Below are 24,595 nucleotides of genomic sequence, written 5' to 3' on the forward strand. Positions count from 1 at the left end.
ATTATAGTAAACGTGTGCAATACACATACAGTAATCTCATTAAGCCCTCATGGTCACGTAATCAGTGTTTTATTTAATCATTTTCCAAATTTCTTCTTGTCCCACTGCACACAGTGATTTGTCTTTGCCGCAATCATGTGCTTAAGATTCTGGTATTAAGACTGTTTGCATCATTGCCTCCTGGCACACAGATACACACAAAAAAAAACATGCAGCCAGGAGAGCGTCCATATGGTGAGTCACAGTGTCTAGTCATCCCGGGCATTGCTCCTACACATGCCTCATCAGTCCCAAAGGGTGCGTCTTGGCACTTAACGCCAGCTGTGTTCATTCTTCTCAGATTGTCACAGAGACTCTAGAGCTTCGTCACACAACTCAGTGGTAAGGTTAAATCAGGTTAATAATGGGCGTGTACGTGATTATGCATCTGTATTTAAGCAATAAAATCACAAAATACCAACTGCTATAAAATTATACATTTAAAGTAAATCATCTAATTGGCCCTTATGAGTGGCTCTAGAAATGTGACATATACTGTGGAAGTTGCAAATATTATGTTATGGAAACATTGCGAGTTGTGACACTTCTTCTTCTCATAATGTTCAGCTCAGGAGAGACTTCAGATTACTTATGTAAGCATGAACATGTTGATTGAAAATGTTTAAAACATTCTAGCAGCAATGCAACTCCGCTACAGTAATTACAGCACTGGAAAATGAATACATTTGTAACTTCCTACTCAAGGCCAAACATTGAAAATATTAAAGTAACCTGCAGTGAACACAAACTTTAGTTGCCTTTTTTTGTAGACTGTATTTCCACACACTTTACCTTATAAACCTTTAAGGTTGCATAAGGGTCTGAAACTGTCAATGTTCTAGATGTGAGATTATTAAGACATCGTGTTGCTTGCCCCCCCCCCCTCACTCTCTTCCATGAGTGAGTACACGATGTATGTATGACGCTGTTTACCAACAGCAATAGTTTTCATTACTTATTCAGTAGTGATGAAGAAGATTATAACAAAATGTCAGCGGGCATTATGATAGCTAGTGTTACTTACTTCACGCTGTAGAGTAGAAATCAAAGGGTTCCACCAGCATTACATTTGGATGGCTGTTTTCATGTTGAACATTAACATCTGTTGTATTTGCTCTAGGACTTTTATTCTGAACAGAATGGAAAAGCCTCCAACAATTATCATGGGACATCAAAGCTTATCTGGTAGCAGTAGGATTCCTTATAAATTACAACAAGTAGAAAATAAAAAAAATATGTATTCATAATTTTTGAATATGGATGTAAAAATGTGTGTATGTGTATCTATGAGCACTGATACACAGCAGCGGCCTCTTTCATTCAGAAAAGCATTTCTCGGAGCTTATAGCCGGCGAGACGTCAGCTCTCCGAAAGCAGATAATGCTGCTTTCAAGGAGCAGCACTGCTTTATTACAACTTAGCCACCTGTTACTGTGTGTTGCTCCTGCTGTTTCCTCAGGTTTCCTCTGAAAAGGTGTTGTGTGTGTGTGTGTGTGTGTGTGTGTGTGTGTGTGTGTGTGTGTGTGTGTGTGTGTGTGTGTGTTGATCCATTAGCAGTGGGACTCAGTTGGGTCTTGCTTTGTAGATGTCTTAATGGCAACGGTTATTGTTCAGCATACTCGGTTATATTTAGATTTCAGGCTAACAAAACTCTGAAATATGTTTCCTTCTCTCTACAGCAAACAAAACATGGCTTCTATCTTTTATTTTTCACTCACCATCTCCCTCTCCTTTTCACACTCACAGGGTTCTCCTGGTGAAAGAGGTTCTGCTGGCTCAGCTGGTCCAATAGGTCTATCTGGTAGACCTGGTCCTCAGGGTCCCCCGGGTCCCGCTGGAGAGAAGGGAGCACCTGTAAGTACTTTTTTTTCTTTGCTACAGTGGCCGACACCAATCGTTCTGTCACGTAAATAGTTTCTTTCTTCCTTTACCTTCCTTTGACCTTCAGTTCTGCTGGTTTTAGTTTTCTAAATATAATTCAAACAAATGTCTGATCTCTTCTAGGGTGAGAAAGGACCTCAAGGTCCTGCTGGTCGTGATGGTGTCCAGGGTCCTGTTGGTCTGCCCGGGCCTGCTGGACCTCAGGGTCCACCTGGAGAGGATGGCGACAAGGTTAGTCATCCACACTTACCATCCCACCCCGTTGGCCCAGTTACAACTCCTTTTCCATTCCCAAACTGGGATGGATGTTTTGGACTGAACCAGATTGCCAATCAGTCTTCATCCCCATGTTCATATTTAGTCCATCTGCATGGAAAAATTTCATTCCAACACTGTTGCTTATCCATCTTCATAACCAAATGCGCCAGCAAACGCAATTAGAGGAGATGTAAAAGTGAAGAACTGTTGCTTGTTCCACTTCCTGCAGTCATTGTGCCCCTTGAGGTTACTATCAGGCATTCAGCCCAACATATGTCTCTTCAATGCAACAAAGAAGACAGTAAAAAACTGACTTCACCATATTTGTGCATCCATACAGTTAGAGTATAAATGCAGATAATGGTGGTTTGTGTTCATGTAAGGTGAAGCTTGTCAATGATCTTTTCATATACTGTTGATAATGAGAGAAGAAGTGAAGCTAAGCTGAGGCGGATTTTGTGTGTGTGTGTTTTTCTCTTTCCCAGGGAGAGGTTGGAGAGCCTGGTCAGAAAGGAAGCAAAGCCGACAAGGGAGAACAGGTACACTATGCGAATCGAAGTCCATTAATTTCTTACTTGTACAAGCATATACATACATTTTCCACATTCATTTAGGAGTTGGTGATGTTACTGTGAACATTTTCTTTTCCCATTTACAGAACCACACATTAACACCATTATAAAAACAACAGTGATTGTTTTTTTGTTTTTCAAATCACAGAGCAAAACGTTTTCAAGTGTGATACTTTTTCTTGTTTGTGTTCAGGGTCCTCCTGGCCCAGCTGGTCTCCAAGGTCCCATAGGTTCCCCAGGTCCTGCTGTGAGTACAACTGTCCTAAAAGACTGTTGAAACAGATCTACACGAAGCCTACGATGTTTTATTTTGTGAAGACCTATGTCACTGGTCCATGATTTTGTGAATGTATTCTACGGCACCTTTACTATTTGTGTCCTTGTATCGTTCTTCTCTATGCGGACGTAAATTAATTAAAAACATGTGTGTGCGTATGTTTACTCAGGGAGCTGATGGAGAGCCTGGTCCCAGAGGTCAGCAGGGTATGTTTGGACAGAAGGGAGATGAAGGCTCCAGAGGTTTCCCTGGACCCCCTGGTCCCATCGGTCTGCAGGTTAGTACCATTCACATAATCCAGTTTGTGTCATGTAAACGGCTATCTCGAACAACTCTCTTGGTATTGCAAGCCTGTATTTTACATAGTAAAAGTCTTCATAGAGCTCCTATTGTGTACATACATTTATTTTGAAGTAGTGCTATATAGTTACTTTTATTTGTGTAAATGTTATGGGTACATTGAGGCCTTCAGTCAATGAAAATGAAATAATGAATTTACTGTTGGAATTTCAATCGTTTTAAATGAGCATTAAAGGCGTTTTGTTAAGACACACAGAGGAACAGTGAGGCAGCACTGTTTATACGAGCAAAATGAACGTCAAATGGAAGCCAGAACAAAAGCTAATCGTGCCTCCACAACTCCATCAGCTCTGTGCTGCTAAAAAAAACAGTTCACAAAGCTTTTAATGCCATATTCAGTTCTTAAGACTCACTCTACGATTTAGACTATAAGTCATGAATAGTTCTGCTATCAAGGTTTGGTAATGCTACTTGTTTCTGCTGAAGTTTTGTTCTAGAATGAGCGTCAGTGATATGAAACAAGACATTATTCGACAATGTCATTAGATAATGGATATTGCATTTTGTTGACGAGAGGGAAAGCTACAATTTTGATACATTTAGTCTGTACTTTATATTTTTTGTCATATTTAGTCCAACAAATACACAAATGTGGTAGCAGGCATTGGCCGGGGTGGACGTTGTACCCCTGTGACTCAGACCTTCTTCCACTGTACTTCCATTGTACCTTGACTTTTTGGTGATAGCATTTTTTCTTCTATGGTCTTGTAACTTGTCACAAAATCTCATCATTGTGGTGTAAAAATATCTAGTCCTCTATGAGCCACAGCCCTGCTTCATAAAGATCGTATTAAAAAAGACATTACCTGTTTAGCCATGTATGGCTGGAGAGATTTGCTCTTCAGGTGAGGAATTACCTTTAAATAGCACAAGGCAGGATCCTGAATGCAGGGCATCACTTCGTATTCATTTTACATGCTTTGTTTTGTGGGTCAAGTTATGTTGACATACTAGGCCATGCATTCGGTTTGTGCTGTGAGTGACACATGACATGTCATATGACGTGTGTCGAGCTCTCAAGTAAGATTGTTTCTTTTTTTCTAATGGCATAAGAGAGTTTTAAGGACATTCTTTTGCAACACCATACGGTACAATAATCACCTGTAGCACGGGGAGGAAGAGCTGATTAAGCATGCATAAGGGGTGGGAAAAAGAAAAATAGAGAGGACTACAACAAACTGAGTATAAAACAATTTAGAATAACCACTCACTGTGTATACTTTCCTCTGATACTTCTCTTATATTTTATTGCTCTGAACAAGAAGTCTGCAATAAACCGAAATTAAATGTATTTACTCACTCATTCTGCCTTTAGTAGCAGTAGCAGTGTCGAGTGATGACATCGTAGGAATCAGGATCACTCTACTACCGTTCTACACTGTGTGCGGCTACAACACAAGTGTGATATTCATTTCACATCACGCTACAGTGCCAACAAAGGAAGACCCCTCTCACCTTTATTCCAAGGCAACATCCATTCTAAATCACCGCTTTAGAAAAAGGCATTGCAATCTGTGATACATTTTGCTTTTTAATATACAGCATTTAATGTAATTCATAAGTGTGTGGTAAAGTAGCCTCTACAGATCCAAGGACATAGTCTGTAGCCAGACTGAAAATAATAAGGTAATATTAGGGTAAAAGAAATCCAGATCAGCTTGATACAAATATATAAAGCGATCTACAGTACAACCAGGCGTAATGATGTTCTGTATCACCAGGATAATAATTTAATGAGATAGGACATTCCCCTCCGTAGGAGCCTATTTGTTAGTAATTATCTGTTTTTTATTAGTAATCAACTCCTTAAGATAAACACGTTAAGAGTTTACTGCAGAGATTGGGGTCATTGTCTTGATGAAATAACATAGACTATTACTCATCGTTCCAAGGTACTATCCTATCTCCGCAGGATTGTATTCAATGGACTTTTAATTGGGAGTAATTCACTTCCCATCGCCATTCCATTAATTGTGTGGACTGACCTGCTCGATAGTCAGTTCCTCATCGAGCACATTTACCACGCTGCATAATTAGTAGCACCGCTAATGATCTCAGACTAGAGGAGACCTTTACACAGATGAGATTTCTCAGCACGGTAGGAATCAGCATGCAGCTACACACACTTTTCAGCACCCAGGGAAAATACTTGCAAATAAGGACATTCGCACACATACACAAAAGAGTCCGCTTATGGTGTAAGCACATGTTGAGGAATGCGTTCTTTGATCTCCTCCCTTGCAATGTTACACCTTATACTGATGACAAACCTCGCCTGAATCAAGAACAAACACACACACACACACAGGATGCGAAGCAGAGTACAGCAATTTAATCACGGCAATTACCGGTAGAAATGTCAGGGATCAAACGCACATATTTATTATATATATATATATATATATTTACCATGCATAAGTGAGCTGGATCTATGTCTGCACCTTTGAGTTCAGATGAAGCTGTTACTGACTACAAAAGGGAAAGCAAACAGGGGAGGAGTCTTGTCTTACATGTCAGTGGATCCGGGGACAGATTGCAGAACAAAATCATCTCCCCTTTGCTTGAGTATTTATAAGGAAGCTTAAACCCCTGTTATGGAGATATCTGATACATCATTAAGTTCTTCACAGGCAAGCTAAGTTAGGCGTTTTTAATACCTGGCATACTTGCCCTACCATATCTCGTTCCTCATTCAAAGAGCAGTTTGAAATATTCAGTATATTATCTATGGATAAGAACTGAAATGACTTCTTCACTACATTCCGTGTGATTCTGTTAGTTCTCTATTTCTCTGTTTGTGTGCACAAGATTGACTCTTTTTTAAGGTATGTGGTTCATCTGGTAGGAGACTTGTTCTTGACCTTGCTCAGCATATTCATTGAATATTTCATTTAACAGAGTGGGACTAGACTGCACTTAAAACATGGATTCAAGTGATTCATTAATGCATGTTCTGGCCCACAGATATATTTAATATTCCAGTGCTTCACTACAATGTATCCCAGCAGTCAAATCAAATTTAAAAAATAAATATCAAGCAGGAACAGCTGTTGTGAATGCATTTAACAGCACAGACAAATGTAAATCATGAAAACCAGCATTACTTATTCATTCAACATCACCTTGTGCTTTTAACATAATTATTTTCTTTTCTGATAATATAATTACTTATTCATTTTTGTTTTCCTCAGGGGCTTCCTGGACCTCCTGGTGAGAAGGGAGAGAACGGTGATGTGGGCCCCATGGTAAGAGACACATCTGCTTCTTGTAAGCACTCTTATAATAGTTGAATGCACTTTAACAACACTGTGTTTCTTTTGTGCAGGGCCCTCCTGGTCCTCCTGGTCCCAGAGGTCCTCAGGGTCCTAGTGGAGCTGATGTACGTATGGCTAATTGATAACAATGTGTTCACCCAAATCTAATGACCTGCATGTATTGAAAAGGACATGGTCACTGTAAGACTGTGACATACAGTTAACTTCATCTTTAGTGACATTATCTCATATATCTTACATTGCAATGCCTGGACATCATCAGGTGTCCTCTCCCAAGGTGATGGAGGATGACTCATCTCTTTCTTTATTCCCCGCTGCAGGGTCCACAAGGCCCTCCAGGTGGTGTGGGCCCCATGGGATCTGTGGGTGAGAAGGTAAGAGTCACAACTCGGCACCCCAGGGTGTTCTGCCTGCCTAACGTGATGTTGGGCATTTGGACTGAGAACCTGCTGGTCTAGCCCACTCCAGACCATCCAGCTGCCCCCATTTGTTACCACATGCAGTCCATTCATTTCATATGCCAAGGCTTTTTGTCTGAGTTAGTGCTTTGACACTATTAATGTCTATTTTACAACGCTTCCAACAAGATTCACGCATTTTACTGCCATTTGGCAGACGGCTGCACTATAAATGCTTAATTAATGCTTTACCCCGGCAGTTAAATGCTTCTGGAGTATGAAAAATAAAGAGCTACCAACTCTTTAAGGGGGCACTTGTTATACAGTAACTTTTAACCTCCTTGTTTCAACTAGAGTTATAGACTTAGTCAAGCTACATGTCTGGCGTTTGTTGCTATCATTAAGTGTTAGTATGTAAGAACTATTTTGGTAGAATAGGTGGGGCTATTTTAGGGTGAAGGTGTATCTGTCCGGACACTGACATTTGTCTAACCGCAGGGTGAACAAGGTGAGGCCGGAAACCCAGGTCCACCTGGAGAGGCTGGAACCGGGGTAAGTGAGCTCTGATTTAGTTTTTGCTATTTGCTATTATGTGTTCCAGGAATATCTGATGTTTGTATGTCCTTATGTATGTATGCGCCACCACGCACATCCTCATCATCAGGAAAACAGTTGCTTAATGGATAGCTTTAGGTGAATATAGTGCAAAAGCCAATCTAACAAGAAGGTTTTTTTTTCTTTAGTGTGACACTTTGTATTCATCACACTGCAAGTAATTGCTCCTCACATTGAGGCTGGTCGTTCATCTCAGCATGGCTCTTCTGCTTTGCACCCCATGTCCACCTGGCCTGCCAAATTGAGTATCTTCCAGGACTCTTAAAATATAATTACCAAGAGGATACGCCATGGTGCTTCTGTCCTAAAGAGCAATCATTGCAGACACCATGAAGCAAGTTGGCATCAAAACACCCACTTTGCTGAGTACAGCTTTTAGCTGTGATTTGCCCTGTTTTGATGGCTTAAAAGGTGCAGAAGTAAAGGACTTTAAAAGTTTAGTAAATCATCTGTAATACCTAGCAGTTAGATTGTTCTAATATACTATAGTGTTATAGTGAATGTCACATTCAATTTGAAAAGATTCTGAAAGATTTCATGTAAGTTTACCATATCCATATGCTTTCCCATGTTACTGCCAGAGAGAGATTTATGACAATTTGATTAGCTTTTTTAAATATTTACCAAGCACACATCGTTGATGGCTCTATTAGCTCTGCTGCCTCATTAATCATTATTGAGGTACAACAGAAGATTGAAAAGATGGCTCATCTCCAGTGGGAGTGGCAGAGGAACGTGATGACAAGCATTCATAATGTCCCCTGCTAGTATCCATCAAACTGCTGGTGTCATTGACATTTCCAAAGTCAGTGTGCAGCTTAAGCCCCTCATCTAAGGCATCTGAAGCCAATGCCTTTCAGCTATTCTTTTGTCTTTTTACAAGTGTTAGTACTGATGGCATTGGGACAATACTAACTCAGTAATAACTAATTACTACAATATAGTGTAGACATAATGTTGCATTAGTTACTACTAACAAAAAATGATTGAGTTAAATATCATTTACTTAATTAATGAACACATTTAACTATTAATTAACTTTATTTTGTCAGGCACCATGTAAAATATTTAACAAAATTGCTGCAATAACATTTTTTATAATTTAATACAGCTAAAAGCTGATGTTCATCGTCATCCATCCATCTGAAAACTGCACACAATACTGACAAACACTAGACAAACAGACATGAAACATGCATGAAGCCACATACACGCTAAATATACAATAAGTGATAAAACACTATTAAGATGTTGATGTCACCGTACTGTAAAAAGTGTTTGTGGAGTAAAAACATTAAATACAATGCTTAAACTGTGATTAAAATGTTGCTTTTAGCTAGATATTTAATGTGGCTTTAAAGCTATACATGTCATATGTCATCCCGTAAGGAGTTTCCACCGAGTAGAACAGAAAAAGCTGACAGCCTAAAATAAGGCCAGCAAATGGGGACATACAGGACAATATCTTATGAAAATCATCTGACGATTTACCACTAAATCACAATTCAGAGAATCTGCTGAATTCCTTCATGCCACAGAGCAAAGGTCTTTATAATATCGAACAAGACTGTAGAGGCACATTACCTTCATATCTAAGAGCTCTTGGTGCTGAAAAAAAAATGTTCAGTCTCATTTCACATCAGCACTGTTGACCATCCAGAGTTGTTGTCCTTTGTTACACACTGAGCTCAACTTCGGACCCAATTGCTCTCAGCAGCATTTGTCCACATGTCAATTTTCATCCTTCGTTCATCACTATAGGGACCTAAAGGCGAGAGAGGAGAGAAAGGAGAGGCTGGCCCCCCTGGAGCTGCTGGACCTGCGGGTGCCAAAGGACCACCTGGAGATGACGGGCCAAAGGGCAACCCTGTAAGTCCGCCAAATACTCTCAAAATCAATTTAAAAAGAAATATTTTCTGTCACTCAGTCTAACAGGCTTAAATGTACTGCTTTAAAGGAAATGTCCCCTACCGGCCGTTAGGCAGGCAATTCTATTCTAGCACATATTCAAGAACTTAAAAGCCTTTTTATTGGGGAGGATTATATTTTATGCCTGCGTGGTAATGGCATGCAGTGACGCTTTTTCTCATGGATTTGCAACATCATCATTAAGTCCATCAAATTGCCTTCAACGGTTGTTACCAGGTACGCCAGGACTAAATCACGGTCTAAATTCCTATCCATGTCCTTAATACCTGCATCTTTTGCTTCACTGATGCATTTCATATCTCTCCATTAAAGGGACCCGTTGGATTCCCTGGAGACCCTGGTCCTCCTGGAGAGGCAGGTGTTGCTGTAAGTATGAAATCTTTTATGCAATATTCACTCTATATAGGCCCATAAACATTAAATGATTTAGGTTTTTGTCTTGGGAATCATCCATAAATGAAACTGTATGATTGTTAAAGTAGAGGATGAATATTTCACGTGACAGACATTATCTAACCAGCACATCTCTCTCTTACAGGGCACGGATGGAGAATCAGGAGAGAAAGGAGACGATGGTGAAGCCGGTCAGCCTGTAAGTTGTTGTATTTTCACATTATTTGGACGAAACAAATGACTGCATGAGTATATATCATGTACGCTTTACAAACACCTAATAAAATGTAATTAGCACAACAATCAGCTACTATTCACGAATGAGTATGAATGTGTCTTGTTTACGTTTATTTTATATTAAAGTAGTCCACCAAAATGTTGCCTGCAGTAAGAGCTGTAATTACATCTAGTCAGTAAATAATTGACACTGCAGCATTGTAAATCATTATATTTACTCCATACTCTTGGATGTAGGGTAAATGGACTTATCTGCTTTGCAGATCCATTAAGTTTGATTAGAAGTAAAAGCCAAACAATAATGTGCTAGCCCTGTGTAGAGCGCAATTAATCACATCTCTGATTAACATTCATGAATGTAAATGAGCCTCTGCCATTGCCAAAGAATACCACAGAAAATAGTTTATCAACTCCATGAATGTTGCATATTTGAACTTTAAATGAATGAATGAATGTTTATGATTGCATACTGAAACGCTACAGTCGAAAATTGTGCTTAGAAGGTATTTTAAAACATGTTTAACTTCATATAATGGCTCAGTGTTCTTTGAAAGGAAAACCTATCTATCCGCCTGTTATTCGAAATTTCCATGTATCTGTGTACTCAACCCATAAAACAGCTCAATAACTGCCAAATATTTACCAATGCAAATGATAAAAAATTGGTTTGATTGCTTGCAATTAACTCAGAGATAATTGGATGAGAGTGTGTCAGGAATCACAGCACGTATTATTTCAGGCAGTGCAGTGACTCATCCAACTTTTGGTTTTGGCTTAACTCTTGGACTATCCCGGGGTTGAATGTTCCCTAAATGTCAATATGCTCTGTGCGTTATTGTCCTTTTTGGCAGACATAACGAGAGATTTAGTGAAGCATGCTGCTCTCTCATCAAAATTCATACCAGCCCTGACTCATTTGTTAATACAACTTGTTTTATTGTCTGGAATGGCATCATGCATGTCCTGTCTCCTTGCTTGTTTTCAGGGACCTCCAGGTCCATCAGGAGAAGCTGGCCCATCTGGACCACCTGGCAAGAGAGTAAGTCTGTGACCATTAAAACTAAGAGTACTGCAGCATTTTATTTGTACATCCCAAGATAGGCCAGTCTGATGGTCCCCATTGTTGGCATTTTATCATTGCAAGAGTGTGCTGTTTTGATATGAAATCTCTTGCTGACCAAAGCTTTTGTTAGTGTTAAAATCATGACTCAACAAGCCCTTGTGAAATGTCTTAGCCCTATTTTAAAATAGATGAAGGGAGTGTGCATCTGTTGGCATTGTATTCTGGCTTCATAGCCAACAGACCGGTATCCCGCCTCGCTTTGCAACAACTCCTCCTCAACAACTCAATCTTGACAGTAAAGCAGGAGAGATTCATTCTCATTAAAAGAAGAGTGGGGAAAACAAAGTGGGAGATTTAAGGGGTCAAGCCGTTTTGCTGTCTGCAAAGAAATCTCCCTCAAAGCCTGTTGAGAAATGAATGGCAGGATGTGAAAATCATGAATCTTTATTTTTTTTCTCTTAGCAAGAAATTGAAAAGGCTTACCGAAAAATAGCAGGAAAAAGGAGCCGCGGGTTCCAAACTCATTGACGGCAGTGGGAAGAAAGCAGAGAGAGATATAGCAAGTCTGACACATTATTGATCCATGGCTGCTTGACTGACAGTCAGAGCAAAATAAAGGCATAACATGACCGTGGTAAAGTTGTTATGAGAAGAGAAGGGTGGGCTTTAGCACTGCCCACCAAAAAAAGAATGAAATCAAATGAAACCTTTAATGTGTCGATTGTGATGTGATTATCATCACATTTTTGTCAGCCTACCAGAGGAACTGGGTGTCTACTTAAAAAAAAAACTGGTTACAAATCCGAATGCAAAGATTTTAACATTGAAAGTTAATGTTTGTGTCCGAAATCACCCACTGCTCACTATATAGTGTAATGTATAGTGATAATTATTATACCCTATAAAGTGGACTCAAAGTAAACACAAACGGACAAGTACTTGTAGTGTCCGAATGAGTTTTTTCCATAGAACGCTCTGGATAGTTTGAAGGGAGTAGTTAATGAGAGAGTGATTTTGGACACAGCAATGTTTCTATGATGTCCATTCTCACTCTATCTAGTATCCTACAGTATGAGGTGGAGATAAATGAGTGAAATATCAAAGCCAGCAAGCTACTCCTTGAATGCACACATCTGATGTGGAACATTAACATATTTCCAATATGATGTGGAGCTCAAAGTCCACATGAAAATGAGCAGCTATTCTCCTGAATTTGAAAGAAAAGTCACAATCTCAAGTGACTGGCTGCATTTCAAAGAACGACATGTCATGCATTTTTAAACCAGGGTTGATTGCTTTTTCTAATATGCCCAATGAAATTTACATTCTCAGTATTTAGCATGGTATCAGCATCTGCTGCACCAAATGGCCTAGGGATTATGGTAAGGAAAAGGGCTATTTTATCACTCATAGGTCTTTAATCGCTGAGAGAAAGAAAGGGACCTAAGATGATCCCGGCTGCTACCCGACAGGTTGCTCCTTTGAATACATAATTGCACAGCAAGAGTTGTTTAGGATCTGTTGGCCCTTTTTCTATCTTCGCTGCCTTTTGCCTGTAGAAAATTGCAACAATCCTTAAATCTCCCCAGCACAGCCTCTGATTCTGAATTAGTCCATTTAGCATAGCAGCACCTTTTATATTACCGTATTTTCCGCACTATAAAGCGCACCGGATTATAAGGCGCACCTTCAATGAATGGCCTATTTTAGAACTGTTTTTATATATAGGGTGCACCGGATTATAAGGCGCATAGAATAGAATAGCGTCGTAAGTGTGTCTCTTGAAAGGTGCCATTTTGGGGTCTTTATACACACAAGTGGTGTTGGACTAGGAGTAAGCACAGTACCGGTGTTTACCGCGGTGCGGCTTTGTAGTTTACCAGTCGTACTGAAACATTTTGACAGAGCGCCGTGTACAACCAGTATGGATCAACCAATTAACCAATTGATCCATATATAAGGCGCTCCGGATTACAAGGCGCACTGTCGTTTTTTGAGAAAATTAAAGGCTTTTAAGTGCGCCTTATAGTGCGGAAAATACGGTAATCTGCCTTAATACTGGATATGTATTCAACTTTGCTTCTTGAAAAAAGAAATATCTAAAAGTTATTAGCCTCATCTGGCTTTTGCGTGGTTAAGGTCACTACTAAATGTTACCTTTCATGTGTTCTAAGACACGGGTAACAATTTTATGCAATTAAGAACAGCAATAAAGTGTCTCTTATGCCTGATGCTGCAGAGACAACAAAAGGTGCCGTGGCAACCCGAACACGATTAACACACCTACACGTTGACTGCTGTGTATCGCGCTACAATTGAAATGGCTCTTTGTGCTGATCAAGAGCCCACCTCTTCCCCACCAGTAAGAGGTACACATCAGGAGAAGATGAAAGCTCCAAGCACAGGGGCGAGCTCACTTCATAGCCTCTCAGTCAATAGCACTCAGGCTTCCATCAGCTAAGATGAGAATGGAATTTGGATGGAGAGTGGTTTTGAAGAGGGACGACTGGAGGTGGAGTTGAAAGAATTCGTTGTGGGCCTGAGAGCTCCTGACCAGTCAGAAAAGACGACCCTTGCCAACCCTTAGCATGACTGAAGAAGCTGGTGTGTTTCTATGTGTGTTAGCACATTACTACACCGCAAGATTGTATGTTTTTGTGGGCAGACAAGTCCAAGTCACTCAAATAGATCTTGATCCCTGAAGTAGTGCAGATTCAAGGGCATCGGATTATCATCCGTCTGAAGACAACATCCACCAACTACTTATCAGGCAAGACAATTGTTCAACATGAAATCGAATCAAATTAAACTGAAACACCAAGAGGCACCAGAGTTATTTTTTGACATTTCCACCTTAATTTGAGGACAGTTTAGATGGGGCAGAGAGAAACGCAGCAAAGGTCACAAAGCCCGAATCGAACCAAGGACGTTGCGGTTACATAGCATGCCCTGTAACCACTGGGGTACCAAGGCGCTTCATTAGTGCTGATGATTTGTTTTGCTTACTGATGTCAACCTCTGAAATACTGTGGAAGGTCAAAAATGAACATTCACTTTTGTTTTGTACAGTTCGTGTGTGTCGATGCTGTGTTAAAGTGCTAAAGCAGTGTTCTGTCGTCTTCCTCAGGGACCTCCGGGGACTGCTGGTTCAGAGGGCAGGCAAGGAGAGAAGGGCGCTAAGGTAACAAAATCAACTCGTCCTTCTCACAGTAGAGTCGTCTCAGGAAGTCCTTTGGCTGCTCACCGTACACACATTGTTCCCCCATTTGAATTAAAAGCACCAAAACGCAGACGTAATTCAATTTCCACCCTAGATTAGATGGAAATTTATGGATGCAGACTATTTGAGTAAAACTAAGATGCACTTGTTTCTTGCATTGGACTGTGGCTTAATTTCAAGACAAAAACAGTCAAGCTCCCAAGTATTCAGAGTCATCATGCTTTTCTCTCTGAGTTAGCACTCGTTTGACACCAATCTCCTTGTTTCATCAGTGTCTAAATCTATACATATGATCTGCTGCTTTGTGCAGAATCAATCATCACCAGCATGAGCACGCTGAATATAAATGATATTTACTACAAAAACATACCTCTCCTCTCAGCTAATATGTTCAAAAGTATATTACTATACTATAGTAATATAATAGTGTAGTAAAAACTATACTACTATGGTATGATAGTATTGTTAACTGCTTATATACTGCATTTTTGGAAATATTTGCATTGAAAGACTACCTTAATGAAATGGCCTTGAACTCGTGCTTATAGATCTGAATCTTGAAATTCCAAAAAAAAAAAAACAGAATTACAGCTGTGATTGTAATAATCTCAGTAAAGGAGAGATTTGCTATAAGCCTGTACCCTGTAAAAGCCTTGCAGCTCAAACTTGATTTCATGAGCTCTGTCTAGTCTGTGCATATTGACGTTTTTCCGTCAGCCGTGGCAGACCCTGATCCTGAGGCCATACTCATCTTATCATGACCCGAGAATGAAAACACAGCAGGATGTAGCACTGTATATTATTCTGCCTGTCCTCAACCTCATTTGGAGGAACAAGAGCCTTTTTTTCTCATTTGATAACTCAGACTCTTGTTTACTTGTCCCCATGTTCCCGATCTACACACTGCATACTATCTCAGCATAATTTAAAGCTAGAAGCAGCCTGCAGCTGAATTCTGATACGAATACTCTAGGATACCAAGATAGGCTCCAGAGAAAACCTGACATATCAAGAGTTCTTTATGTGGAACAGATTTTAGAAGTTGTACAAGAAGATTTTTTTATTCTATACCACTACCAAACTTGACAAATTATTTTATACATCTAGATTTTTGTAAAGAACCAGATATACCAACCTCATGGCATCTACCTCTAGTGTTCACTTTGTTTATTTGACTGATGTTTTGTTTCAAAGTTGTAATGTCTCATAAATCAAAATATCAGTAAATAACAGCTGCTTTGATACAAATACATTCAATTAATATGTCAGGTGTACGCTACTTTCTGCCAGGAAAAATAAGCTTAAGTTCCTAAATTGTGTTGTATTTTTTAACCTGAGTCATGCTTTCAAAACATTTGTATACAGGGTGAGGCAGGTTCTGAGGGTCCGGCGGGTAAAACCGGACCTGTTGGACCCCAGGGACCTTCAGGAAAGCCCGGTCCAGAGGGTCTGCGTGGAATCCCTGGTCCTGTCGTAAGTCTGAGCTACAACAGCGAACGTTCCCTGTGATACACTGCATATGCATCTCTCTACTCTCAAACACACAAGCATGGTCAAACACAGGCACACACCCACAGTGTACACACATAAAAAGGTATGATGATAGACTTCATGGAATAATCAATACACCCATTTGGCTTATACATTAGTTGTGCTTGTTTATTCCAGCACTCTTTTTTTCCCCTGTTTGGGCTATTAATCATCATGCTGAGCACAGCAAATCAATGGCAGGCCAGAGAAAATACAGGACACTATAATGCTCACTGCAATTAAATGGCTTTTCACAGGGTGAACAAGGACTGCCCGGCTCCTCAGGACAAGATGGCCCACCTGGTCCGATGGTTAGTATGTATAAAATCCCTGTCCCTCTCTCCGTCTTTCTCACATTTATCCATCCAGCTAGAGTTGGAGTCCTAAATTCAGGTTAAACAAAGAAAGCTGAACTGTCCCTGAAAGTCATATCCGTAATACATGAAGGGATCAGTTTCTCTCTATATAATTTATGATTTTCATGCCTCTTCTTTTTTTCCCTTTCATGTTTTTCTGTCCTTATTATTTGCTTATTTTCAGCACCCTGTCCTGTCTAATTGTTTTCCCTTTTCTTCTGCTGTCGCTGTTTAGGGTCCTCCTGGTCTTCCTGGCCTGAAAGGTGACCCTGGGTCTAAAGGTGAAAAGGTGAGCATAGCGTCTCGTCTTGTGTCTGACTGCAAGCTCTTTCACTTTCCACTTTCAAATAGGCTGGAAGACAAACATGAAAGCAGTGAAAGGAACCTGGGGATCGTGATCTAGGTTGAGACTCCAGTCAAGGCTGCCCACCACGAGCACAAAGCTTCCACGGCTGCAATTGATCATAAGCAAGACATCTTTTAGAATTACAAAGCAACGTTTAAATTAGCGCATATGTTAACATTTAGGAAACAAAATTAGTTTTTGCCACAGCTGCTGTAACAGAAAAACTCTCAATAGGATTGAATATGCAGCTAAATGTGATGTATCACTCTAATCTGTCTAATCTTGCTCTTTTCTTCGCTGCCACTGTCAAATTTGCTGGTGAAATATAACTACAAAGGATATTCGGACAGCACACATTACTCTGTCTAAATTGCCTCCCACACACTGACATGATGGCTTGAGAGAGAGCAGTTTAAAAGCACACAATAGAGACACCGTGTTGCGAGTTGTGCGTTTTTAATGCTGTCAAATCATTGGCCCTGGTAAGAGGGCTTGCCTATTTCAAAGTCATCATCTTTGTGTTGTGAATTGTTTGTGAGTATTTTGTGTTATTTATTTTGGTGTTTCTCTTTCAGTAGAGACATTTCAATTATAAAGCCTGAGGATTTGTATTGTAATGAAACGTCACTCTTCACAGCCTCCCATGTGCATTGCAGTTTTTGGGAAGAAAACCATTGGAGCTTTGCCCATGTCAGACATGTAGGCAATAGCTTTAAAGTTCAAGTAAACAAAGGGACATTGCTGTTATCTTTAACTATTTTTGTCCTACAGGGTCATCCAGGTTTGATTGGCCTGATCGGACCCCCTGGTGAGCAAGGAGAGAAGGGAGACCGAGGTTTGCCCGGGCCCCAAGGTTCTCCCGGTGGCAAAGGCGACGGTGTAAGTAATTGATACGCTCCATTGCCACGTTGGTCCTCGGGCCGTTTGCCCTCCACCTGCTGCCCTTCCACTGTTGCCAAAGGTCTTACCACAGGCACTTGTTGTTGACCAAAACCCACTGAAAAAGGCAATGCAGTGCAGAGCTAACATTGTGTTGGTTCTGGCTTTTGACAGATTGGATTATTCGTTCATATTGCTCAAAGGGTGTAAAAACACAATATTAACAAGACTTTGAGGCATCTCGTTTGAACCTTTCACTGTTAACACAACTTCCACCCATTGTGATCCATTTCTGAGTATCTGACGCCTGCTGTGATAATATACCTGCATTGTGGAAAACACAAAAAAAAGAGTTTCCTTTTCATTAAAATCAAGATATTTTTCTCCATCACTGAAGCAGGAATCAGTACTGACAGAAGGTTGAAGCTCAGACTCGATAAAGGACTTATGACAGCCTTCATCCATTTTAAATAAACATTGCAGAACGACTGAATGTGCTATTCTGTCCTGCTGTGGCCCTTGTACTGCCCTGGCTTAGTGATTTAAGATGATGGGTTAAATTAAGTATCTGGACATTAAGCCTAATGAAATCATAACGTCCCCTTTTCTCAGAGCTCAAGGACTTCAAAAAGGTTTCCACTCAGTTTACCATTTCTATTTTAATGACTGAAAATAGGCCTCATATTGTTTGTCTTTATTTTCTGACAAAATTGAGCCATACGATTGTGAATTGCTGGGTTCAAAGAAATGGCATATCACAGGCACAGTGTTTGGCCTTTTCTTGATTGCTAAAATAAAGACATTCACAAGAAAGCTCATTATGCATTTGTTCAGCTCATAAACTATGTATACATATCCCTGGTCCTTTGCCAGTTTAGTCTAGCTTTTTCATTTCACTCATTCAAGCCTCACAATAATACTTTTGTCTCCTATGATTCTTTGATGTATATCTGACTTCTGCTTTCATCTCATCTGTTCACAGGGTATCGGTGGATCCTCCGGTCCTCTTGGTCCCCCAGGTTCCCCTGGTCTGCCTGTAAGTCTTTTACTGATTCAGTCATTCATTCAGATTCTACACTGATGATACAATGTCTTATTATGTCCTATCTCATGCAGGGTCCTCAAGGTCCCAAAGGATCCAAGGGTTCAAGTGTGAGTACTATCAGAGTTTTCAAAGGCATTTTGTCACTGTGTGTATGTTAGATTTATCTGAGATGACATGTTTCTATGCATGTTTCTCCCAGGGGCCTGCTGGTACAAAAGGAGACACTGGTACAATTGGTCCTCCTGGTCCTCCTGTGAGTATTAAAGACTGTTGCCTATTGTACCACTAAGTTATAATTGTCACAGTACTGTAGCATTGCACAACATCTATGGTCAGTCTTTTGGCATGAAATCTTAAAAAGCTTTTCCCACCACACCGTACAGGGCCCACCAGGTGAAGTCATCCAGCTCCTGCCCATCCAGTCACCCAGGAAGACCAAGCGCTCCAGTGACATGCAGTCAGACGCAGCCGCTGCAATCACGGACTACGGCGAGGGCATGGAAGACATCTTCGGCTCACTCAACAACCTCAAACAGGACATCGAACGCATGAAATACCCGATGGGCACACAAAACAACCCTGCCAGGACATGCAAAGATCTGCAGCTCTGCCACCCAGAGTTCCCTGATGGTAAGCTCAATCTAAGCAGGAATGTTTGATGTGAAAGTAAAGAGATGCTGAAAGAGAAATTGAAATAAAAACACAGCCCTCTTGTCAGTGTAAATCACAGAGTCAGGCTGCAGCAGAGCGTCATATCCCTCTGTGATTGAGACACTAGAGATTCTGGTCAAGACACCTGGTTTTCTGACTGATACTCAAGTGAAAAAACAAACTTTTTTGTTGAAAACAGTGATTGAGAACACTGCTCAGAGAAGATTGGACTCATCAGTGTTCGAACGTTTCCCATTTTCCTTTGGTGTCTTTTGGTTTGTCTCTTTTGGTAAATGTGTGCCTACTACAGATTGATTAAGTAATTTGGCACGACCTCTAGGCCCTCTGATGGATATCATTACTCATTTTACTTCTGTTGAGGAATATGTTTTGGCTAAAATTGTTGCACATCAATTATACCCTGCTTCAGGCATGATAACATATTATCTAGCTGTGAATAAGCCATAACAATGAGCAGTAAATTACTTTAAAGCACAATTTCAAATATGATCAAGAAATTCTAGCACAAAGCTTCAATCCATTTTCTGTGGACGCTAGTAGAACAGGGTGTTTGAGTGTGCTTGGTTCTCCGTAGGCGAATATTGGATTGATCCAAACCAAGGCTGCTCTGGGGACTCCTTCAAAGTCTACTGTAACTTCACCGCTGGGGGCGAAACCTGCATCTATCCAGATAAGAAGTCTAATGGAGTAAGTGACTTTGGATTTGTACCCACAAGATTCATAACTGCCTGTTTCTAATCATCATTTCTCATCAAATATTAAGCCATCATGTTAAACCAACACATCAACAAACGGCACAGCACGAGACTGAAGTTGTCAAAGGCAGCCATCTGATTTCCTTCAGGGCTAAGCGTGTATAGATTTGATATTCACTTTTGTGCAAACAACACAAAAGTATACAGGTTTATCTTCTGCTCCCAGATGACTAACTTTGATGCTACCCTTTAGGCTTAGCTTTCATTTTAATGTTCACATCATAATTCACAACAAAATATAATGCCCATGATTATATTGTCTAGTATTAATCCGCCCTGTCTGGTTTTCCACAGGTCAGAATATCGTCATGGCCCAAGGAAGTCCCTGGGACATGGTTCAGTGAATTTAAGCGTGGTAAAATAGTAAGTGTTTTTTTCTTCTTCTTTCATCCGTCTGCTTCAGTTTACCACACAAAACAGAAACTCCTTCACTCAGTGCTAAACTAAATGGATTGCTCCATCTCTCCTATGAACCTGTACAGGGACACTGCAAAATGGCAAGCAGCTGCTAATAGACTCAAATAGCAGCACCACCCATGAAATTGTGAGGCAGTGACCCAAAGTTGCTTCCCATAAAGAACTCCCAAACTGCCTAATGGTTAGAGTGTGTCCATATTTTAGGAAAAGCCAGAGCAGAGAGAATGCACAGATTGGCTTTTAGTTGAAATAATCTACATCCTTTTGAACTAGTGCCTCATTTTCAGTTATTGTCATTCCAACTCATTACAATTCTTAGCCTGTTCTATACAAAGAAGAGAGCATCGATAAAACATTACAGAGGATTCAAGCAGAATGCCTCAGTGTTTTAACATTCCAGTAGACCTCTCTCTGCCCTTGAACAGATACAATCATCTCCGTAAACATCAGCTACTAGTTCTTGTAGTCAGAAATGAAAGAAACAAGTTTGCCCTGCTCCATCAAACATGTCATGCTGATGTATTTCAAGAGAGAGAAGACTTTAAAAGACTGACTGTGACAGAACATTACACAGCACAGTACATCTCCTGGTAGCTCTTTCAAAGCACATATTCAGACAAGGTTCACACAAAGTCAGTGTTCCAGTCAGGGTCATGTGTGTACCGTTGACCTCTTGTTACTCTAGATTCAAGCTTTGTTAAAAGAGATAGAAAAGTATAAGAGAATACTGTTGCACAAAGTGCTGTATATGTGGTATTTAATGACCACACAAAAAATAATACAATGATGTATAAATGTATCTTGCTTGCTGTGTATTCTGCACAACTTTCAGAGCCTTTTGAAAACCCTGTTTTCCTACTGTACTTTACATGGAGACCAACTATTTTAACACACAGTGCTATACTCATGTTTTCTATACTGCCAGTCAACCTAATGAGGACGACTCCAGATATAATACAGTAATTAGATGATGTTGACAATGTAAGACTTAGTACCGCAAGACTAACTGATGCCCAAGTGTAGAAATCCTCTGACTGGAACTAGGGTTAATGTTACCTTGTAACTATTAGCCACTAGCCTTAGATGGGTTAAGGTTAAGAGGCAGCCATGGTTACTGTACATCAATTGAAAAACCTCTGTGTAATTGTTACAGGTGTTTTTACATTAGCCAGTTTGTCATATTTAAAGTGTTCTGAATGAACTGAATTATTTCAATATTATTTGGGCCAGTACATAATCTTAATATCTGAAAAAACTATACATAGTACAAAGGAAAATTGGGAGATCAGCTGCTTTTTCTCATAGAAATTAAGTTTTAATCTTTTAATTGCCTTCAGCATTAATAAAGTACAGACTTCATCTTTTTTTTTAAAATCATATTTAAATTCTCCCTGGTAGTCAAAATCCTTCAAAATGTATTTTTTTACAAAATTTCAGTAATGAGGTCAAATGCTCGTGTAGATACATTGGAGTCATTGGAGATCTAACAAATGCATTGTCTATTTTTATTGTGAAAAAAAACGAGTGTAGTTCCCATTCAAAACATGCCTGTTCAGTACGGGCCGAGCGCTTGGCCTGTGGTGTCGCTGCTTGCAACTTTTTCGAGAAGCGTTCATACAAACAACTTCACATTCGACACTGCTCCTCCTTGAGTCCTCAGCAGTATACCTGACACGACAAAGTTCCTCACACACCCAAATCACGGCTACTCACGGTCAGAAACATCAGTGAAATACACTCAGGTTCAGACTTTACCGTTAGGCAAGGTAAGCAACTGCCTGTGGCCCCCAACTAAAAAGGGCTCCAAAAGATTTATTAGGATGTTTAGATATGGAAAATTATGTTATTATTCTAACTCATTTTACACCGCAATACCTTACAAAAGGCCCCCAAGGCACTTACAAATATGCAACTTAATTGGCTGTGTAATTCTACTTCAGAGGAACTAGCTACGTTGCAGATTCAAATTTGACTCACAAAATATAACAATTGAAATACGATGCATTACTATTCATTAAAATATCCAGCATCATAGAATTGAAAACTCCACCTTGAACAGATGTTACTTTAAGTAAGTAAGACTTTTACTGTGCGGCATTAGGAGTTTTACTATTAATAGTTCATAGTTTTACTTCAGAAAGAAAATTCTGAGTGTTGTTAATAAAAGCTGTTAATTACGTTTTAATATGTTTTCATGCGAGAAAGTGATCATTTAGTTTCCCAATATGTGGTCAGTTAATCCAAATAACTGTTTGGAAATTTGCTCCGATTGTTTTCGGAGATTTGGGAGCATTGTGGTATTTTGTCACTTTCTTTTAATGTTTTGTCTTCTAATTGCTGTATTATTAGTTTATTATTATTAGTAATAATACAAGTAGCAGTATTACTTTTTCTCCATATTTTTACACATATCTTTACTTATATTGCTTGTATTTTTTTAATTCTATTTTTCATTAAACAAATGAATGAATCCAACTGTTAAGTAAAAGGTGTGGACCCATGTTTGCTTCTTTCCTTTGACCTCTCACTCTCTCTTTGCCCACCAACAGTTTTCCTATGTTGACGTGGATGGAAACTCAATAAACATGGTACAGATGACCTTCCTCAGACTACTGACAGCCTCTGCCAGGCAAAACTTCACCTACAGCTGCCACCAGTCCGTGGCGTGGCACGACGCCACCAGCGACAGCTACGAAAAGGCGCTGCGCTTCCTGGGCGCCAACGATGAGGAGATGTCCTATGACAATAACCCTTACATCAAGACCCTCTCTGACGGTTGTGCGGTAAGCCCTAGACCGATTTTTCCTGAAATGGTATCACATTAGTGGTGAAACAAGGAAGAGCAGGAAGCTATTATTGTAGCTGATGACAGCTGATGCCTTCGAAAAGCCCGACTCTTCTCAGACACACATTAGCAAAGTTTTCCCAGTAGCTCAGGTCTAAAGGAAGTGGACTGACCTAATGATCAGCATGAACACACAGAAAAAGTGTTTTGTGCAGTTAGAAACATGTGACAGTATGTGTGCTTTTGGATTTGCATGTCTAATTGGTTCCTCTGTATCTCTGTGTCTCTCTTGTTGCAGACGAGGAAGGGCTATGGAAAGACTGTGATGGAGATTAATACTCCCAAAATCGATCAGGTTCCCATCATCGATGTCATGTTGACTGACTTTGGGGACCCTAACCAGAAGTTTGGGTTTGAAGTTGGACCCATCTGCTTCCTTGGCTAAATAAAAATGAAAAAAGAAAAAAAAAGGACTTGATGGGGCCAGCAAAGAGAGTCAAGTTTTGGGTACCACCAAACCCCATTTCTAGCCCCCCACCCTTTTCTATGCCACATGCAAGTTTTGAATAAGAGATGGTGTAGCAAACATGTCTTTCCATGTATGTACGTGTAACCCAGGAAAATACTTGTTGCCCTTGTAGGGCTTGAACCACATGACTTAACCACGTTATGAAGCAAAGGTGAAGGACATTAAACGCGTGGCAGAGGAGGGTGAATCAGAGGTAACCAAGAGGAGGTCAGGCGACATAAGGGGAAACAGACCTCCTCTCTGGATTCTCCAGGTGCTGTATGAAAACGACTACAACGGTGCTTGTTCAAAACACAAAAAAATATAAAGAGGTGCTAAGAAAGAAGGTGTATTTTGATAATTATATTAAAAAAAAACTGTAATTATTATTTTGTACAATACTGTTATTTCTGAATCCACTTTCAAAACTTGCATGTGTATCAGATTCTGCTTCCGGCTCTTTAATTTCAATGTTGGTTCAAAGATATACAGTGTAAGTTAAAGACATCATCCAATCAAATAAATTGATAATGATATTTTTTGTTCAACACATACTGTGTATTTGTCATAATGCAAATAAAGTGAGCATTCAAACAATTCTCTATTGCTAAATTAGACTGTATTCCCTTTGTATATATTGATAGTCCAAAGCTTGAGGTTATTTGCTGTTTTGCCCTTGTGACCGTAGGTGAAACAGCTGGAAGTATCACAGCAGCACGTATACGGCAACATCTCCCACTAATGTTGTGATCCTGTGCTAGTAGGAAGCAATCATGGCATTAATT

General features: G+C 40.0%; 1 protein-coding gene across 1 annotated transcript in view; it reads left to right on the forward strand.

The window, feature by feature from the left end:
- Nucleotides 1-23,831, forward strand: part of col11a1a (collagen, type XI, alpha 1a) — a 77,902-nt gene extending 54,071 nt beyond the window's left edge. The window contains exons 42-67 of the mRNA XM_076095595.1: nucleotides 1,786-1,893; nucleotides 2,044-2,151; nucleotides 2,664-2,717; nucleotides 2,944-2,997; nucleotides 3,197-3,304; nucleotides 6,579-6,632; nucleotides 6,713-6,766; nucleotides 6,983-7,036; nucleotides 7,559-7,612; nucleotides 9,437-9,544; nucleotides 9,917-9,970; nucleotides 10,143-10,196; nucleotides 11,220-11,273; nucleotides 14,425-14,478; nucleotides 15,883-15,990; nucleotides 16,305-16,358; nucleotides 16,639-16,692; nucleotides 17,521-17,628; nucleotides 18,611-18,664; nucleotides 18,745-18,780; nucleotides 18,873-18,926; nucleotides 19,057-19,303; nucleotides 19,920-20,032; nucleotides 20,395-20,463; nucleotides 23,067-23,300; nucleotides 23,601-23,831. Of these exons, the coding sequence (XP_075951710.1) occupies nucleotides 1,786-1,893; nucleotides 2,044-2,151; nucleotides 2,664-2,717; nucleotides 2,944-2,997; nucleotides 3,197-3,304; nucleotides 6,579-6,632; nucleotides 6,713-6,766; nucleotides 6,983-7,036; nucleotides 7,559-7,612; nucleotides 9,437-9,544; nucleotides 9,917-9,970; nucleotides 10,143-10,196; nucleotides 11,220-11,273; nucleotides 14,425-14,478; nucleotides 15,883-15,990; nucleotides 16,305-16,358; nucleotides 16,639-16,692; nucleotides 17,521-17,628; nucleotides 18,611-18,664; nucleotides 18,745-18,780; nucleotides 18,873-18,926; nucleotides 19,057-19,303; nucleotides 19,920-20,032; nucleotides 20,395-20,463; nucleotides 23,067-23,300; nucleotides 23,601-23,747 (2,250 nt within the window). The 3' untranslated portion in view covers nucleotides 23,748-23,831. The remainder of the gene's footprint in view (nucleotides 1-1,785; nucleotides 1,894-2,043; nucleotides 2,152-2,663; nucleotides 2,718-2,943; nucleotides 2,998-3,196; nucleotides 3,305-6,578; nucleotides 6,633-6,712; nucleotides 6,767-6,982; nucleotides 7,037-7,558; nucleotides 7,613-9,436; nucleotides 9,545-9,916; nucleotides 9,971-10,142; nucleotides 10,197-11,219; nucleotides 11,274-14,424; nucleotides 14,479-15,882; nucleotides 15,991-16,304; nucleotides 16,359-16,638; nucleotides 16,693-17,520; nucleotides 17,629-18,610; nucleotides 18,665-18,744; nucleotides 18,781-18,872; nucleotides 18,927-19,056; nucleotides 19,304-19,919; nucleotides 20,033-20,394; nucleotides 20,464-23,066; nucleotides 23,301-23,600) is intronic.
- Nucleotides 23,832-24,595: the final 764 nt, after the last annotated feature.

Source organism: Anarhichas minor, unplaced genomic scaffold (genome assembly GCF_050575085.1).
Source record: "Anarhichas minor isolate MPS153535 unplaced genomic scaffold, ASM5057508v1 ptg000001l, whole genome shotgun sequence".
NCBI classification, from domain to species: domain Eukaryota; kingdom Metazoa; phylum Chordata; class Actinopteri; order Perciformes; family Anarhichadidae; genus Anarhichas; species Anarhichas minor.